Source organism: Xiphophorus couchianus, chromosome 3 (genome assembly GCF_001444195.1).
Source record: "Xiphophorus couchianus chromosome 3, X_couchianus-1.0, whole genome shotgun sequence".
NCBI classification, from domain to species: domain Eukaryota; kingdom Metazoa; phylum Chordata; class Actinopteri; order Cyprinodontiformes; family Poeciliidae; genus Xiphophorus; species Xiphophorus couchianus.
The window spans coordinates 10,252,098-10,272,731 of NC_040230.1; the positions used below are offsets into that span (position 1 = coordinate 10,252,098).

The 20,634-nt window shown below is 39.2% G+C and overlaps 1 protein-coding gene across 1 annotated transcript in view; it reads right to left on the reverse strand.

Annotated features, from left to right (window-relative positions):
* The window catches only part of iglon5 (IgLON family member 5), a 153,365-nt gene extending 132,973 nt beyond the window's left edge, over positions 1-20,392 (reverse strand). Inside the window, exon 1 of the mRNA XM_028012726.1 lies at positions 19,771-20,392. Coding sequence (XP_027868527.1) covers positions 19,771-19,831 — 61 coding nt within the window. The 5' untranslated portion in view covers positions 19,832-20,392. The remainder of the gene's footprint in view (positions 1-19,770) is intronic.
* Positions 20,393-20,634: the final 242 nt, after the last annotated feature.

A 20,634-nucleotide genomic window follows, 5' to 3' on the forward strand; every position in this document is an offset into this window, starting at 1 on the left:
TATTGACATTGAGGTATATTCTGTTAAGTGGTATTTGAGTAAATAGGTCTGAATACAACTGCAAAATATACATTTACGATATTTGCATGTAGAAATGTTGAAAACTGTGAAACCTATCCCCCTACCTCATAATTCTTTTCTACCACACAATGTCGCAATAAAATGTACAGAAGTTTGTGGTTGCAATTTCACAAATGCAAAAACAGTGCAAGGTGTATGAATACTTTTGTAAGGCACTGAAATCAGGTCTTAGTTAAGCTTACATGTTTCATACTGTAGGTTGTGCAATTGCTTTAGCAGGCTGAAATAATAAGAGCAAGTGTTCACCCAGAGTCTGAAGTCTTCAAATTAATTTACCATGCAAAAACACTGTGAAACAAAGTCTAATTAACAGAAAATCAATAGCACCAGCACAAGCAGCAGAATTCCCCTTAACATTTTTAGACTAATAACTGTTCCCTACAGCCCAATGACAGCGCCGTTTTTAGCCAAATCATTCCAAGCAGCAGTCAATTAGCACCTATCTTTCTTTTTCTCTCAACTGTCAAAAGAAAATCTTAATAGGAGCTCACTGTCAATATGGCTTCATCATGATGGATTCAAGGGAGGATCAATCACGTCGGTCTGATTTAGAAAACACCTGCACGCTCTGCCCAACATTTGTCATGTCAGTTTTAGCAGCCTCCCTGTAGCATACAGATCAATTTTGATTACAGCTGTCACGTTCAAAATAACAAACAAAGGTATCTGAAGATGTGATAAAGCAGATGTTTACGATACATGAGGCTTTAATAACAAGCTATGAATTGGGCTGTTTGTCTTCTGTGGCTCAGATAATGTCTCTTCACATCAGATTTCAATCTTCACAAGCCTGGCAATAGCCTCATAATGATTTTTTTTTCTTTAGCCTGGGTTTCATTTCATCACATTTATAACATTTTCATTTTAATCACCTATACTAAACTGTTGACTGCAGCAGAAGGAGTCCTTGTGAAAATGAACAAATCTGTTGTAAAACATGCTTATGGCATGTCTGTGGATCTGTGTCACCAAGGGGGATTATACTGACTTGTCAGCAAATGCATGTTGCATTAAAGTACTGTTGCCCAACATTAAGCAGCTAATTGCCCTTTTCTGACACCTTCATTATTTCTTAATGGAATTGGAGGTCTGCTGGCCAGAGAAAGGTCACATCAATACAGGCTGTGCCCCCTTGATAGCAGGAAAGAAGATGTTCTGCTGGCTTGACAAAGTGGTTTGAAAAAGTCATTTCTGGGATGGGAGCTGCTAAGACATTAGCTTTTATGAACTACAATTACTTTTAGTATTTCAGTCAAGCCTTTTCACAGCATACCCATCAATAGCTTTAGATTTATGGCACACTAATACAACAGTATATCTGATGGTATCTCATTTAACATTCCATTTGTCACAGCAGGACTGCATTATCGTAAAGTTGGGTATAGAACCTTAAGACAAATTCTTCTTTAATTAGAGTAGCACAATCACACACTGGAACTCCAACCTTTATTTCGTCAATAGGCCTTAGTCATCTCCTATAACATTTCACAAGTCTGGAGGATACAATCGCTCTAGATCATTCCCAGTCCTTTGTCCAGTTTTCTCTATTTAGTTGAAACAGAGAATTAAGTGCCCTTTGTTTAGGCACCTGATTCAGGTAGTGAGTAAAATATCCCACTAAGAAATGTGATGCTCCTCCAACATCCATCATTTGTGATTTCTAATTCCTACGATGTAAAAAATTAATGACTTAAAATGCTTATATATTATGCAAAACAATTATCAGTCCCATCCACATATATTTTTTTAATTATATACTTGGAATAAAAACAATAACTAGTATTTTTCCTAGTGAAAAATAATCCCCTTTGAAATATTTACAATGCAAACTTTAAATATTAATTAATAGTATTTCCCACCATTAAAACCAGTATGAACAAATGATATGGTATGTAGCTGATCAATAATTTATGTATTCACAATCAATATTCAAATAGACCTCTAATATACTGTTGAGTAACCAGCTAGCAGATATACTTTGATATTCAATTCAAGTTTTGTTATTTTGCAATTGTTTTCCTTTTGCAAGAGAAGAAGACCCACATCATCACAGGTCCTCTGTCATACTTAGCAGTGGGGATGAGGTGCTTTGCTACTTGTGTAGCTGGGGTAGACTGGAGGACTGGCAGGAGTGTGTTCTATTGCTTTGACAAATTTATTTAATAAAATCTTTTGGTAGGGAATGTTGCTAAGATATTTCTTTTGAGCGTGTACATTTATTTTAACATTTTACCTCTGCATTTTCTTCATATACCCAGCATTTGCTCTGCTACTGTAGCAACTAGGACCCAACAGTCACTAAATGAAAGCAGTAAATTGATGAAATCTGGAGAATGTCATGCATTTTGACAATTCCATTTTCAACAAGATTCTTTTAATGTATTGGTGCTCAAACACAAGATGGCAGAGGAAAGTAATGAAGATTGAGTTTTTATCATGCATCCACATCAGTCTTAAAGTTTTATCAGAAACTGATTTTTAGAAAGGAATTAAAAAGCTACACCCTTGGAATAACATTATTCAATAAATTAGACTGCACCATCCATTCATATCTGTCATTCAGTAAGGCAGGAAAATTAGATTGTAGTCCAATTTAAAAGCAGAGCACATCCTTGAAATTTCTTAAATAATCTCATTCAAATACTGTTCTCAGGTTCAACCAATAATAGGATCTGGCTCCTTGAATCACAAAAGAGCAGTGAAAGCTTTTAGTGTTATCCAACTGCACACATAAATATCTATCAGTTCAATACAACTGCATCATCTTCTAAACCCAGCTAAATGTCTGCAACAGCAAAAAATACTTGATAGAAGCAAACATTTCAATTATAACAGCAACACATCCTTACACTTTTGCTAGTCTTTCCCCACTTTCCCCAAGACTATTCCTATCTCAAAATCTGTGGAAGAATTTTTCAATACCTAATACATAGAAGCCAGGGTGAACAGAAACACAACTTTTCAAGATGCTGCAGAACTGTGAATGTATTTACGGGTTGACACATCCAAATCCTTGCTAACTGAGTCTCTTCTGTCAGAATGTCATGCTAACATAGACACTTTATTACAAGAACTCCCACCGGCACTTTCACTGCTTGAGTTGGAGACGTGTGTCTGTATTGACGACGGGAGAATTGTGATACTTCTATAATCACAGTGTGGATGAATACAAATGATAAAAACAATAGGTTCCACACAGTGTTGACATTTCTTTCTAATTATCCAGCTTTCTTCACATCAATGGCAGATGATGGAGTAGTGTTTGAGTTTGTGTTGCTGGCTTTAGATGCAGTTGACAAACATTAACAGGTGAAGGCAAGTGGCTGAAAGTTCAAATCAAGTAAGGGGTAGAAAGAGTTTTCTTTTTCCAACATGGTTGTTGGTGATAAACAAACAGGCTGCTGTATTTCTAAAAAAAAAAAAAAGCTACAAATATAATGAGATTTTCACCTATGCCACAATGTTTCAGGTTTACAAAGAATGTGCAAAATAAAGAAATTATCAAGTGAGCAGGATTTTTACTTTTTGTTAAACAAAAATGGACAACAAACAGGAAATTGTATTTTGTCTGCCGACATGAATCACAATAGATAGATGTTAGTCAGAATTTGTGATAAACAACACAAAATAAACACACAAGACCACACCACCTAAATATTGTTGCAGATCATTGCCATCCATGACAACAGATACATTCAAACACATCTGCATACTTAGTCTTTGCACAACAATCCCACTCTCTATTTTGTGAAAACATATGCCACAATTTATATGGGAGTCAATGCAAGTTCTGGAGAACATAAATTATGCACGACATACTGTTATTATCACTGTAGGCGATATCAATATTGCAAAGAACAAGTTGGACAGCAATAAATGTTAGCTAAACATATGGATTCCATTAAGAAGCAAAAAATAAATAAATAAATGTTTAAAGATGTTCTAGTAAAATTATTCTGAAAATACAACTATTTTATTAGAGCACCAAAACAAAAACAGATGTACCCATTTGCAACTTTTTAAATGACATCAGGCTATATAATCATTCCAGCATTCACCAAAACTATTACCATGTCAGAGGTCCAATCATCTTAAGCTGATTTTTTGAATCAGATCACGGGCCTAACAGGGCGTCTTTAGGGTGTGATGGAACGGGAGATTCACTGCCTACATATCTGCAGCAACTGTGTGATGCTGTGTCAGTTTCAACCAAAATTTATATGGAATATTTCTGACACCGTGTTGAGTTAGATCTGAAGGTAAAGGACCATACAGCTTGGAACTAGATGGTGTAAGCTGTACCTAATACAGTGACAGATGAGGGTATCATAATCACAGGGTAAAGATTGTAAAGGCAATGACTTTCATAATCTTGACATTTTTGTTACAATTATGTAACTTTCTATATACCAACAGCAGGTCATGTTGTACTAGTATTTTTTATGATGTGTCATTGGTTTTACATACTGTCTAAATATAATAACGTGTGTAACCTGTGGATTCTTGACAATCTCTAAACAGCTTATTATGTGGGCGCACTGCATTACTGTCTTATTAGAGGTGCTCTGCCTGGCTGGAATGACTCCCTAACCAGCAGCATATCGCATTAGCACCAGCTCCTTAACACCGCAATATCACACAACAAGTGACCCTGAAAAGGTTTCACCGCTCCCACTCAAGCAGCAATATTACCAAACTTGTCTTTCATTGGCAGGATAAACCTGCCATGTATTTTTTATTTTTTTTTTGCCTCCACCTAATCATCTGCCTGCGAAATGAATCCATCTCGATCACCGCCTGTTGCGGGTCTTTGCATCCCTCCTCCCCGTCCTCCCTCACGCCATCTGTCTCTCTTCCCTCGCTCCCTCTCCCCGCAGCCCTCCTTCAATCATTTTTTCATAACTCCTCCATCTCTGCGGCCTGTACGTTCTCATATGCTTCCCCTATCTTTTTTTCCTCTCATGCTGCGTCTGCTCCATGCATTAAATACGTGCATCTCGTTTCTGGTGCGGCGTGTAACACGTTTCCTGGACGAGCAAATTTCAGTACATATCAGCTGATGATTGGCACTGACGACAGCTGCGCCTGATGCACGGCGACACGTTGGCCATCTCAGCTGTTGAGCGGCTCATTATCATTTAGAAGTGCTTGGTGCACAAACTACACTCCCACACAGTCTGCCGCTAACTCCTGACAGGAATTAAAATTAAGTGAAAGTCAGCAAGGGAAAGACTCTTACAGTCATTGTTATAGTGAGCCAAACTTTCAGACCGCAGCCATCTCATGGCTTTTTTGGGTTCCCTTGGAGGACAATGTTGGTATGTGCCGCTCGTTAGCACGCCCTGTGTCTCTTTCTCACTCCTCACTCATGCCTCCTCCCTCTGTCTATTAAAGTCTGGGACCAAATTATCCCCATTCTCTGTCGGTCTCTTTCACCCTCCATCTCCCTCTGAGCTCGCTGTGAATAAGAGTCTGGAACACAATAACCCCTGTTCTCACTTTCTCTCTTTTTTTCCGCTTCATCCATCCCTCCCTCTCTCTGTGCGTTAGCCTCTCTATTCTTATGGCTTACAGGAGAACTCTGTGAAGGGAGCAGATGCTGAAATATTTATTGATCTGTTTCCCTCAGTTTTATTTATTTCCCTCTCTTCCTGTTGCTCTCCCATCCCGTCTGCAAAGACCCAGAAACACCTCCAGCGTCACGAGACGGCAGAGGCAGCAGGAGAGGCAGAAAATCCACAACATAAAACTATTATTTAGCATTTGTTGCACCCAGCGGTTTCACCTGTGTAAACAGAAAATGAGAGGCGCGAGCGTGGGATGGAGGCTGAAAATGTGAGGGAGAAAAAAACATGGCAATGTCGACTCCAGCTGGAACAGCAGCTTTGGCATCGATTGAGTCGTGAGACAGGTGGGCCGTTCGGCACGTTTTGGTGCCGGCATCTGCTTCACGGAGTTGTTGACAGGAAACACTGATGCTGCTTTTTTTCCTCTTTTTTGTTCTGTGCAAAGGAAGTTGTGCAAAACCACTGGCTATTGAGGTAGAAGTAGTCATGGCAACAACGCCCTTAGTAATTATAATTACAAGAGCAACAAAGTTAGTGGGGTCAGTGCCGATTTTGATATGGATGAAGTGGCTTTTTGCCCGGGGCAGCATGGCCTGAGGGAAGCCAGGAGGGGGAGAAACACTGTGGATAAGTTCTCTCCCAACTGATATGTATGCTTGGATTGAATCACCTTTCTATAAAATGCCTTGAGGTGACATGTGTTCTGAATTGGTGCTATGGAAATAAACTGAATTGAACTGAACTTAAGTCAATGGGGAGTAGAGCGCCCATGTCTACCTAGTAAAAAGTGTAAGAAAATATGGCTATACACCACAGCCTGTGAATGACAGTGAAGTTGATACAGAGATAAAATAAAGTGCAATTACGTCTGGCCAGTTCTATTTACAAATCTGTTTATTTAGTTTATTTATATTCTACACTTTTGTTCTATTTTTGGATGTTTTAAGATTGAGCCAAACATGAAAACCATGAGAAGCACAAACTTTTACACAAATTCAAAAGTTGGCTGAAATAAATGTTTTCTCCTCTGCAAAGGAAAATGATTTAAAGAATGATTAAAATTTCAACACAGCAAAGGGAGGTTTGTCCTCGAACGCAGCACATGGGACATGGAAAACACACATGAATACAAGGCTGAATCCCTTCACCAGACATGGCCTGCATTAGCGTCTGAGCTTTTTCCATTGATTTGCTGGAGAGCGCCTTGTCTTTTGGTAATGAGGACAGGGAGAAAAGCAAGACCCTGGTCCCTCCAGGCTCCCTCAGGAAAAGCCGCCCGCACTAATCTGAATTGTGTTTCGAATGATTCTAACTCCCCGGCACTAAAACAGACCAGAAGAATGAGGAATAGAGGAAAGAAAATCACACAGAGCTCTCCGTCTTGTAGAATTCACTCCTCCAAAGTGTATGCAATGTAATACACATTGCCAAAAAATAAAACATCTCTTTTCTTGTTGTACTCTTCTCCTGTCTGCAGAATATCTTCATCTGCATAGTAAACCGAAGCTTTGGAAAACAAAGGAAGGATTTATGTTTAATTTAGTAGGAATGCACTTAGAAATAAATTATTAGAAGTATTTTCTAAAACATTTAAAAACATTTGTAAACATTTAAGGAACTTTTTTTTTCTTTTTCCCCTCCAGGGTGTCTTTTGTGGGCTCTAGTGTCCCTTATATGAAAGTAGGCAACTGCAATATAAAAAAATATTATAAGGCTTTTCACACATTTTGAAACATGGTGTATGTTATTCTTGGAGATGTTCTGCTTCTCTTTTGTTTCAATCAAAACGTGAGCTAGTGCTGTGTTACATTCTGCATATTGACTTAGATTTTATTAAATAAATGTAAAATAGGAATTGCACGTTTTATAAAGTAGCCATCTTACTCAGCGTGAGCTTTCTGCAGAAAAATAACAAAATGACTTCTTAAAAGAAGAGGGTTGAATCTTTAGAACAAGTTTAGAGAAGTTCAATATTTTGACAAAAATAGTATAGCAAATTTCTGGAATGCAGAAATGTAATTCTGGTGCAAATCACAGAGAAATATCCTGACTTCATTAAATTGTACAGCAGGGCTGCCCATGGTTTTCAGAAACCAGCTACTTATAAATGTTAAAGTCACATTTATAAGTGACAGTGCTGTTGTACAGCTCAGCAGTGGGAAGGCTCATATTTAAATAGAATAGAATAGAATAGAAGTACTTTATTCATCCCAGCAGGGAAATTACTTCGCAGTTACAGCATAGAGACAAGACAAGACAAGAGACAAGACACAATAACAACGTCCGGGTGTTGAGTCTGGAGTTTGGCTGCGGTAGAGCTGATGACGTCACAGGTCACCGCTGCATCAGCCGATGGGGGAATGCAGTTTTTTCCTCTTTCTGCCGTCTTTTATACTATCTCAGCCCATGGTTGTGTATGGGGAGATGGTATACGTGACTCCTTGAACGTTCGATGAGTCTATGGAAAGTTCCAACCTTCCCCAACCGTCAGCCCTTGCGTAACTAACAGCGTTAAACATCATGTGAACTTCCTCTTTTTGCGAGTCATCTGGCGTCTTTCGCAATCGTACTCCTTGACACTCCCCTGCTCCCCCGCTCTACTCAGCTTGTCTATTGCGACACAGCCTGAGAACAGGACCTCACTCATCACTTTAATTCCATCTTTTTAAATCATCACATTTCTGTTAATTCTATAAATCATTAACACAATCATCTTGTCATCTCGTCAAGGTGGCGCCGGCGCAGCTGGCTGCCTGCAGACGCAGCTCCCGTCGTGTGTGTTTGTCTGTGTATATTTGCTGTAACCGATTAATGATCCGTGCTTGAAGAACCCATGGATCATCAGTTGGGCACAATGGCTGGATGTGGTTCTGTCTATGTTCTCTGCGTTTGTCTGCTACTTTTTATACTCTTGGTGGCGGAGAACCTCGCCGAGTGGTGTAGCGGCATTGTTTGCTCGCGTGAATGGCTGATTGCGCTGTGTGGGCATCTGCTGCTGCCCGGAGACGGGCCTGTGGTTCCGGAGGAGTTACGGAGGAAACGACGGGGCTGCGGGTCTGGAGTTAAACGGAGGTAGAAGAAGAGACGGCGCAGGCCAGCGTTACTGGCGATTATTGTGGGGAACGTGAGGTCTTTGGTAAATTGGACAGATGAACTCACGGCGCTGGGTAGGACCCAGAAGGAGTACTGGGAGTGCAGCATCTTCTGCTTCACGGAAACCTGGCTACACTCGCTTATTCCGGGCTACAGTGTGGAGGTTCCTGGAGCCACTGTCCCTCCCTGCCTAAAGTCCTCTACCAGTGCCTATGAAAAAAGTGCAGTGCCTTTTTTCATAGGCACTGCACTGCCTATGAAAAAAGCTTTTAACCAATTTATGTGAATGGAATTCGAATACATTGTTCTCTTTTTTTAATATTCAGCCTTTTTAAATGATTGTCAATTAGTGTGTAACCTTTTTAATGAGAAGCTTATGCCACATTATCAAAATACAGTGGTTTAGTGCATTTTTACTGAAGCTGATTTAGTTTGGGGGTTTTTTTGTTTGCCTTTTTTTGCCTGTGGTAATCAAGTTTTCTTTTTAAAAAATAATTTCTGGCAATCTAACATTACTGGGGTTTAGTGTTTCAATACTTTGTGTGTAATCGTTACTAGCTTCAAAATGTCAGCAGGTAGTTTTCAGAGCAAAAGGGGTAAAGTTTCACCTTATCAATAATTCACAGAGTAAGGTAGTCGTTAAGCATTTTTTTTTCTTAAATTTTTAGGTTGATTAATACTACCATAGACATTCACTTACTATTGAATTTCCACTGATTTACCGTTTACAGCTTTAGAGGAAATTGGTGCAATTCATATTCCCTGTAGCCCAAATAAATTATTATTCAGTGCGTATATAGGCAAAAGTATGTTGTTCTGTCTCAGACCGTGTGCGCCTGTTTTATATGAAATGGCTGAGGCATTACTTATTGCTTCCTCGACAAGAATTAGTTTTCCCTCATGAAATATCCATCCCTCATCATTAATAATAGATTCTAATTTTCAGTTTGCAATAGTAAGAACACTCAAACAATGTTTGTAGTCATGCCAAAAATCTGTACAGGTCTTTCTGCTGAACGTAATAGACAGGAAGGACGAAAGAAGGTTGTAACAAGACAACAGTCTAATTTAATTGGGCTACATTTCTAGAGGTCTAAATATCAAGCCTACTTTATTAGATTTAGTGTTGCCAGTAGAACAACATGTCATACCATTCCTGAAGATTATTTGCTCAGGATAAAATTTACTCTCCCAAAACCAATATTCCACATGCACATGCATCTGGTGACATCACATTAGGCATGAGCAGGTTAACCAGATTTCATTCAATGAGAGAACATTGTAATTCATTCATCTTATCTTATATTATCAGTACATCTTTCTGCATTTATCTTTCATTTAACCCATGTTGTTTGTTTCCTCCTTCTGTTGTGTTTACTTGTATTCTCCAAAGCTGAACCAACATATCCGAGTCAAATGTCAGAGCAATTTCAAGTCTTAAGGAAAAGCGACTGATTTCAGCAATCGTTTTGAGTCATGTACTTATAAAAACCACATGATTTGGACGATGCATTGCATTAAGATGATTTTCAAGTCCCAACTGTTTTCTGCAGAACTGCTGCATAGCCTGCTCCTCCCAGGGAAAATGTTCGCAGAGAGGAAAACCAATAATCAGCCCAATCCAAGCAGTTAGCCCCACCATGCATGCACCTGCAGCACAGCCTGTACCATCAGCATTACTCCTGCCAACTCCCAGAGGGAAGAGATAAAAAAAAAATAAAGATCACTTGGCAGTCTAAAAGAGAGAGGTCATTCCAGACTGCATGCAGCAACAATCTACTACTAAATTACAGACCTTAGGGTGAAACATTCAAAATGTGGCATTTACTCAAGAGTGGCAAATACGCACAAAAACCATTCAAGTAGAAAACAAAAGAGGAATATACGCAAATTCATACCAGTTAAAGTTCTGTAGAGAATCAGTGTTGTTGTTATCCCTGCATTGCCAACCACATTTGGTTGTGCAACATCCATTGATTACACCAAAATCTGTGAAAAGTTGATTTGTTCCCGTTGTGTCATCAGCACAAACACACACAAAGCTAGAAGTCAAACCTGCCTGATGGATCCATCAATCTGTCAGGCAGGATTGATGGACGGATGTTTTCAGACTGTGCACAAGATTCCTTTACTTTTCCTTATACCTTTCTCCATATATCATAACTACTAGAAAGTTTTTTTATTATTCATCATATATCATAACTGATATCTGAATAATAACTGACATTATTCTTCCTATAACTGAATATGACAGTGACATAAGTAATTGCTAAGCTCCTAAACCCAATGCGTGAAGCCCTATTGGAGCGGTCATCAAAACCAACTAAAGGAATCTCAGCGGTATCAAGACAGTGTTCCTGCTGCCTATTATGCACAGAGGCACTCTGGATAACCATCCTAAGGGGATTTTAACTTGTGACCTCTCACTTTCTGTTCTAGTCCGATAGCTGCTAACACCATAAGATGTTGAGGGCAGAGTTCAGCTTTAGCTTGACATATCACAGGGTCACTGGTTTATTTGTTATTTATCTCTGTCAAACAAATAAGTAGAAAACCTTACTACTGTCTAAAATCCTTTTAGGAGGATATGATGCACTTCTTTGGAATATGTACAACAAACACTACAATGAATATACAGTATATGAATATATGTATTTAAAGAAAATATTTTTGGAATGTTGGTTTGTAAGATGACTGGATGGAACAAATGTTCTGTTGTCTTACTATATTTAAGATTTAACTGTCCAGACTTGCCTGTCTAAGTGTTTAATTTTGTTGCATCCTCTTCTTTCGGCATTGGATTGCTTATCACAAATCTGCTTAGGAGTCAGATCTGATGGTTTTGTTTAAATTATGCCTCCAGCTAAATTATCCACTGTGACCAAGAAAAAGTAAAGCGTTCTTTTTTTTTTTACCTTCTGCTGATGTGCTTCTGTGACTTCCGTGACTTCCCGAAATTCAATACAGATTCTGCCAAAGGTTGCCAACTCTACTGCTATTCCTTGGATTGTATTCGCAAGACCAAAGTCAAGGTACAATAGCCACTTCACACCTGAATGATTGAGTCATAATTTAAAACTGATAATTCAAGTGATTCTGTACAATCTTTGGTGTGTAACAGGGACTCGTTTCAAGAACCTTTGGTGAGTTTACAAAATCTTATCCCTACATAAAAAGAAGCAAATCATAAGTTTGCTCTCTTTTTCTGTCACACCAACCTGAATACTTTACTACTCAAGAGTTGCCATGGTAACATCAAACCAATGTCATTCTATCTTTTTGTGTTTAATATACAAATTATGAGAAATACTGAAAAAAAAAACATCCAATGAAACAGGAAACAATGGCTCAGTATCGATTAATAAAAACACTTAAGTTTTCAGGCCCCAATCTGACTTTATTAAATTGAAATTTTTCATTTCAAAGGACTAAACTCATAAACAACCAAATGTTGTTCGACCCCACAGTACATTCTGAAGGTTGATGCATTTAAAAAATTAAAATGGTGGGATGTTTTTGCTTTGTTCCATTTAATGAAGCTCTCGCTGAAATAATGGTGCTCAACTACTTTTAGTTGTTCTAACTTGGTAGATCAAATTGTGAAACAAATTAATCCTACAAACCTGTTTGTAGAAATTTGCTTTATGTAATTTTAATTTCATATTAATCCCTGGGGCAGTTTCCGTCATTAAGGTAAATTAAGTTTTTTGCAGGGGGGTTTATGATTCAAAGCCCATAAAACATGCATATACCATTTAGCACACCAGAGGAAATGCTAAAATTACTCAGTTTTCTCCAGTCGTATGAGGCGTTGAGTACCAGAGCACTGCACCCCTCACGTTTTGCTGCACCTGCCAGTCAGCTGACTGAAAGAAGGTTTCTACATTTTTTCCTTGCTAAAAAAACCCGACAAATTTTACTGTTTTGAAATATTTCTAGTTGCAAAAAACCTTTGAAATTCATGGCACGGAAACTAAATGAGCACTTCACATCACTTCTACTAAAGCAGCACTGTTTTGAAATTGCACTCCGCATAAACCAGCTACCTCAAATAATCAGGTAATGTCACGTTGGAATAGTTATGTTACTCTTTGAAGAACAGATAAGGAAATCACTTCTAAATTTAGATGGTGTTTATTATATGCTTTGAAATTGTATTAATTATTATGATGAATTATTTTTGCAATTGTAACAGTTGCATTTCTTATTTTACATGTGATTAGATCATATTATAATTTTTTGCAAACATTTTTGTGAAAACACTGTGGTATTTTTACTCAAGGTTTACACACTGTGAGAGTACCTTACAAGCTCATGGCAAATATATCCAATCTATCCTTATTCAAAGTTATAGTATGTACAGAAAAGTCTCAATGTTTTCCGACCCCTGAACACAGCAACACAACCTTAACATTGATTCCGGGCTTTCATGGAGCTTTGATTTCATTTTTACTAAATCCAAGGTCACCAATTTCTACACCGTCAAGATCCAGACCCAAACGCCTCACTCAGATCCAGATCTGCTCTGAGACTTCAGTGAAATATTTTTTAGGGTAATCCATTCAAAGCGACTCAGCTTTTCTAGCCTTCAGGACAGTCGCAGCAGAGCAATTTTTGAGGATGACAGCAGAACTCTTGAAGCTGTCTGCTCAGACACACAAGCCGATTCAGAGAGCAAGACACACACAAGACTGATGCTAAAACTGAGTAAAAAAGTTAGGAGAAAAAAAAATATTATTATTATTCAGGCTGCAAATGTGTTCTTTCTATAAATAGTTCAAACCCTGTGTGCCTCATATGTACAGAGACAAGCGATCAGGGTCACTTTTGAATAATCATACCCACTACATCCTGAGCTGAATGCAGTGCTTTGTAAAGTATGCATATATCTTAAACTTTTTTACATACGGCCACATAACAGTCGTAAACTTAAATGTATTTTACCAAAATTTTAACCAATAAACACTCTAGTGCATAATAATGTAGTAGAAAAGGACAGTCAAGATGTTTTACCCCCAAAATCTGAGAGATGTGGCATCCATATGTATTCAGTCAATAGTAACCTCTGCCTCAGTTTCAAGTGTTAAGTAGCCTCTTACAGATTTTCTTCCAGAATTACCCCTCCAATAATTTTCTCAAACACTTACCAGCTTCTCTATCCCTAATAAAGAAAAACCTTCCCACAACATGATACAGAAATCAACATATTTCAACTTCACGATGTCCAGAAGTAATCTTACCTGTTTTGCATACTGAACAAACATGCCACACCTTTAATTTGTTTTTCACTATAATTATTTACTAAAGGTAAAAAAGTATGGAAACCATAACCTGCCCCTTCTGCTTTACAAATATGGACTATTTTGTGTTGATCACATTAAATGTTAATAAAATGCACTAAAGTTTCTGGTTGAAATGTGACAAAATAGGAAAAAGTTCAAGAGGTATGAATATTTTTACTACCTAATCTGAGAGGTGTCTTAAAATGTAGAAAATATGCACAGCTAAGCAGCAACCTTAAAACTTGTGCCAACATAAATGTTGACAATCTCAGGGATTGTTAGAGTGCATGACTGTAGTAGAATAATATTTGTATCGGAAAATGCCTTTTTAAATGGCATCTTGAGTCTGTCTTTCTCAGTTTTATGTCAGAACATGAAACATCCACACACATTTACTTTCACTGTTTTTATAGAAGTAATTGCACATATAGTTGGTTCATCATTGTATTTATTTAGAAAAGAAGCATAAAACATCAGAATCTGAGGGAAGTCAACCCTCTTCTTCACAATATGCCGTTTTATTCAGTTTTAGTGTGTTTTAACATGTAATTAAAATATAATATTTTTTAAACATTGCTTGAATTAAGATTAATGAAATTCACTTTTGTTTCAGTCTCCCAACCTGTCTCTCTGATGTGAAACAGTAGCGTTTTGAGGTTTGATCTGCTCAATGGTGCATGAGCAACAAATTCACTGTAAAGGCAGCAAATGTGGCACACCACCACACAACAGCAGAGAAAGAGAGGGAGACCAAAAAAAAAAAAAATAGAAACCCTTGGGAGAATTTTCAGACCACAGGCCCTCTCAGTTCTGGTTATACCTTCCACCCTTGTCCCCGAGGCTCTTCACAACCAATCATAGCCCTCTCACTTGAACACTAGCAGATAAATAAAAATCTGCCAAACCAGCAGAGCATTTCTAAGCCAAACATGGAGAACAACAGCTCACAGAGACCAAGGATTTCAAAGGGAGGGAGAAAAACCAGAAGCCCCTCCAGAATAGGAGTGTGAGGCATCTGTTGATGCTGGCAACTCTCTTCTCTTCATCTCCAAGCCAAGACTGTTGATCCAGTGGAGGACTTGTGTGTGTGTGTTTATGCATGCATGTGTGTTTGAGCATCCAGGATGAAGAGGGATGTCTATGTGCTAACATTTGCAATGCGCATTGACCCCACTTGGCCTCCATATGTTGCTGAAACAAGAAGGATGGTGGGGTACAAATCGACCTCTCATGTTTTCACCTGCGTTCCTACCTTCTACACTTCCTCTTACTGAAGCTTCCGGGATGCTGATAGGAAACCCGTCTGTTGCACTGGTTCAGTACAATATATGTAATATGATCTCTGTATACGTCAGTGTGAAACTGGAATTTTAGGGCATTTGTGAACAAGGGAAAACAGATTTATTATAAAATTAGAACTAAAATAAAATTATCTGGTTTAATTTAAAAAAAAAATTTAAACCAAGACTCAGTGGAATTATAACTTAACAATTGAGGGCATCAACTTTTTCCACTATTGCCTTGGGGGAAAAAAGAAGAAGAAGAAAAAAACATTTCACAATTTCATCCCACTTCCTCTTCAACTTGTAACACCAAATGGATAAAAGATGTCAATTCATAAATTACACTTTTAAAGATATTAGATTATTATAGGATATTGGTGAAAAGCTTGATCTTAAGAGCATCTTGTTCTGTCCAGTATGGGCGACAATGGTTATGTAATTTAAAAACAATTTTCATTCCTTTTATGCAGGGTTATTTTTAATTTTTTTTGGTTGTGGCAGACTTAATAAAAAGGACCAGAAGACTGAAATGAACACTAAATGCTGACTGCAAAACAAAGCAGAGACAGGCGCATGCTGTTCACAATAAATAAAATCAAATGAATTTGGTCCAAATATAATATTTTGGTTGTTATCTAGCAGCAACAAAATATAAACTACTGGGTATGATAATGTCTAAATAGAGATCAATTGCTTGCTGGGGTCTTTCTTTAAAGGAGAGATATATATTTTTTTTTCCTTGAAAGAGATTTGCAAGACAGCGGTTCATCTGGTAAACTCCTAACTACTTTAAGTGGAAAACACAAAGCTAGAGTAATTATCTTGTTTGAAGAACCCAGTTTAGAAATTAAACAAGTGAAATCCCTTAACCCAGCTGCTGAATCAGAAGCTACAAATCAGATCTTCAGAATCCAGGGGAAACAACCACTAATATCGCTAACCATAATTAGGAAAGGTTAAGATAAATGTTACACTAAGACACTTTCTACAATGAAATAAACTCTGAGGATTAATAAACTTTTATTACAGAGATTCATTCCAGACCAAAATAAAACTGGCAGTGGGGGAATGGATGTGTTCTATTTTAGGGAGCATGAAATCATAAGATTTCTTTCACACTAAAGCTGCTATTTAACATGAACAGGCCCCATAGAACAGTGTTTTCCAACCCTGGTCCTCAAGGCACACTGCCCTGCATGTTTTTGGTGTTTCCCTGCCCAGGTGATTCTAATTGACAGGTGTTTACTTAACTGCAATCAGCTGAATCAGGTGTAGTGAAGCAGGGAAACATCTAAAACATGCACAGGGCACAGAAACACTTCCATAGAAGATGTCCACTATGATGCCGAGTACGTCCCCCTTCTTGCTTTTTCCTGCCCTGTCTGGCATGTACCCTGCTGGGATCTTTGTTGCATCTTGAACAAATTATCTTCGTACCTCCATTTTCTCCCGAATAAGCAATGGATTCATTATCTACATTAAATATTAAAGTATTCTATTACAACAGAAGTCTCTCTCTAATTTCATATGTATATTTGTATGGATATATTCCAGCTATAATGTCCAGTGCCTGGTCTGATTTCAGTAATGAAACAGGTTTTGAGTAATCACAGGCGGTGTGCGTGCCAAGAATGCAAAGATATTTTGCCGTGAATTTCAGGAGGCGCTTGGCCAGCCATCCAGATTAACCAAATTTTGTATTTCACGTAACAAGGGCAAATAAATGAGAAAGAGAAAGGTATGATCTCATGCCAGGACCTGGATACCACATGTGTGGTGTGGTTTGTGCATTCACAGGCCAAGTCTGTGGGAAACCTTTGAATAGCTTAATGGTGTTTTGCAGCTCATAAAAATCCTCTGGCAGGCATGCCATTGTGCAGGTCTGAATCATATTTTGCTGTTTCTGAGTGCATGTGCAAAATATGTGCAGCTCTTGTAAAGCATTTCTGATTTGAGAATGAGAGAATTAAATATTAAATAAACAGAATTCAGTAGAAACAATACAGAGAAATGTGTCTTCTACATCATTAAACAGTCAATAATAACTCACATACAGTCTACTAAACAGTGTCGGTGAAGTATTTAGGCAGTCACAGTGTGCACACGTCTCCTGGGGCCACAGATATGAAGGATTGTTCTGCTGCTGCATGATTTATAAAGCATTGAGCTGCAGCCTTTTAACAGTTCTGTTCTTCCTTTATAATGCATGCTTTCCACCTTAAATAGATGGACATACGAAAGGCCTTACAGCACCTTGCAGTAGAAGGCAGCATTCCTCTCAAAGATGGTTCTGATTCACATGTAAGGCAATGCGCTTACATCAGCGTCCAATCACTCCTCAGCTATGCCTGAGATGATTGATCGCACCTTCATATCGCAAAGAATGCCACAGGTTACAAATTCAGACAAATGATATCTGAAATGAGGCTCACTTTTTGTCGTGGGGTTGGTTTGTGTGACACCGAAGCCTGCTGTGGTTTTGTGTGCTGTGTGTACGTCCTGCAGGGCTGTCCGTCTGCTGTCTGCCTGGGCTGGATACGGGGAGCTTGCTGCAGGAAGTCAAGCATGACTGGCTGGGCTTTCACTGCCCACAAGAAAGTCAGGAGCAGGAGGGTACAGGCCTGTCTGTATCTGCAGATTGTTAACCTCATATCTCATTGCACTGACACATCAATTATTGTTATTAAGCAGCCAGAGTAATTTATTTATATACTGATTTCCCACCAGACTAAGGCAGGACTAATTGAGACAGGTGTGAGGATTTGAGCTTGATGGGCCAAGGGAAATAAGAGGATATGGTGAGAATGGTATGTGCACAGCTAGTGAGTCGTGGATCGCCCAGCTGTAAAGTGAGAACTTAGTGGATGATTTTGATAAAAATGCACTAATAAGGCACAACATTATGGCCACCTCTTTAATTATGTGTTGGTCCTCTTTTGCTTCCACAACAGCCCTGACTTTTAAATATATGTATGTACTCCATTAGAGTCCCAAACGAGTGCAGTGATTTCTGGCACAAAGATGTTAGCAGCAGATCCTTTAAGCTGCATGATGGAGATCACTTATGTTGAATTGAATTAAGATTAGGGAAATTTTAAATCCAATTCAGCAGTCAAACCTTTCCCACCTAAAACCAATCATGAAATATTTCTGATATGTGGAGGATATAGGCATTAATGAATATCATTTCCATTAAAGGGTGTGTTTGGTCAATGCTTAGTTAGATGATATGGGTGAGAGAAAAATCCACATGGATCTCAACAGAACATTGCCCATTGCATTAACTATCCTTCTTCCAATGGTGTCTCTTTGTTGCAGGTGTTCCCTCAGGAAAGGTCTGCAAACAAGCTGCACTGTAGATTTAGATGCCTTTTTTTGTCAGGACTGGCTTTAACTTCTTCAGCAATTTGAGGCTCAGTAGCTACTTGTTGGAATTAATGTGAATTGATGTGTAACAGCCTACCTTGTTCACCACTGTTCCTTCTTTAGATCAGTAATGATTCTGACCTCTCCAAAACCTATAAGAGCTATAGATTTTGGAGATGCCCTAGTCCAGTTGTCTGGCCATCACAATTTGACCCATGTTACGAAGTAATTATGAATTTATTCATCCATCAATCCAGCCAGCCTTGTTTCTGTCACCCATCAATATATCCATGTGTCAATCCATCCATCTAATCATCCATTTACACAATTTTTACACAAGGGACACTGACAGAATTATTTGTATTCAATACATTGGTCAACTTTAAAATAGGCAAAACTGACTAAAAACTCAGAAAATGTGAATCTGGTAACTCTATAATATTGAGTAAGAATGTGTAGTAATTTTTGGCGCATGTTCCTAAAGTGCGCTTGCCTCCCGCGATGAGCTGAATTAAAATGTTTTATGCCAGCATTAAAAGAAGAAACCCAGGCAGTCCATGCTGGATCACTTTAGCATCCCAAAACCTTCCATCCATCTCTCATTCTTCCGCGACCTTGGTTTGAGGAAAGAATAAAAACATTGTCTCTCTGCATTGCTCCGACCCGTACTCACATTAACTCCACGCAGCCTACCCCCAGCCCCCTCCCTCCTGCACACAAAATGCGTCGTGCGCATGGGGATGCCGCCGGCCCATTCAAGTCACGTAGTAAAGGAACGTTCACCGAGAACCGAGGGATAGGAGTCTATTCCCCCCCTTCTGTAAACATCTCAACAAGCATCAGTCGATGCCCACGCTAAGCCACGATGTCTACTAGTAGCTGCACACTGCTCTGCGCTCACACGCACGCGTTCTGTGTGCATGCGTACAAGCAGCATTTCTTGACATCTGTGTGTAAGCAAACATAAAACAGCAGACACGCGTGATCCACATGCAGGCTTGGACCCCCAGCCTCCTCCTCTTCCTTCTCATCATTAGTATTCCCCCCCATAACCATTAACAGAATATTAAAAAGCAAAAGCTCACTGAAGAAACTTACCTTTAGACAGAAGAACCAGGATCAAACCAGCCAATGTGTTCTGCAAAAGAGGGCAGCCCATGATGGAGTTCTGATTGATTTTCTGCTCAAATGTTACGGTATTCCTTCCTTATGGAACCTCTGCGGGAATTCTCTATGTAAACACGACCCACTGGATGAATCTCAGCAGAAATAGTCCAACTCTTCTACATCCGACTTTTTTAATAAGTCCCGTCAGAGAGAGAAAGAGAGAGACAGAGAGCAAAAGATGGGAAAAAGAAAGAGTGAGATTTTCTTAAATGTCTCTGTCTGCCAGAAAAAAATATTACAGCAGAAAGCCCAAATATCCCAGGCAGACTTAGTTTGGCTCTCAGTGCCTTGAAGAACAAGCAGAATTTCTCTAAAAACGAATGAAAACTGAAAGGTTAACATTCACACCGTCCGATAATCTGATTTGATAATGTTTTTCTCAGAGAGCAGGATGGAGTCTGTGCGTCCTGGCCAAAAAACCTCGAGCCTCTCCGTTTGTGTCTCTGTTGGTATGCAGCGCGTCTCCTCGCTCCGCACTCAGCGCGTCGCAGAGAGCAGCGTTGAACGCGAGGCGCACAGCGCGGAGCATGATTGGCAGCTCAAGGAGAGGCCCTCTCCCCCAATCGCTGGCCCCAAGGAAGGAGGCGGGATGTACGATTGCACCGATGTCCCGCAGAGAAAGGCAGACCGAGGAGCCGAGCAGGCCAATGGGAAGCGCTGGGTGGGCGGGGAGGATAGAGAGGCAAAGCGCGGCGCGGTGGTAATGCAATGTGATTTATAGCCAGTTTGGTGTTGCTGCAGTACTCAGAGAAGGTAGTCCACTGGGGGGCGGGAGGACAGGCGGGCAGCCGTGAT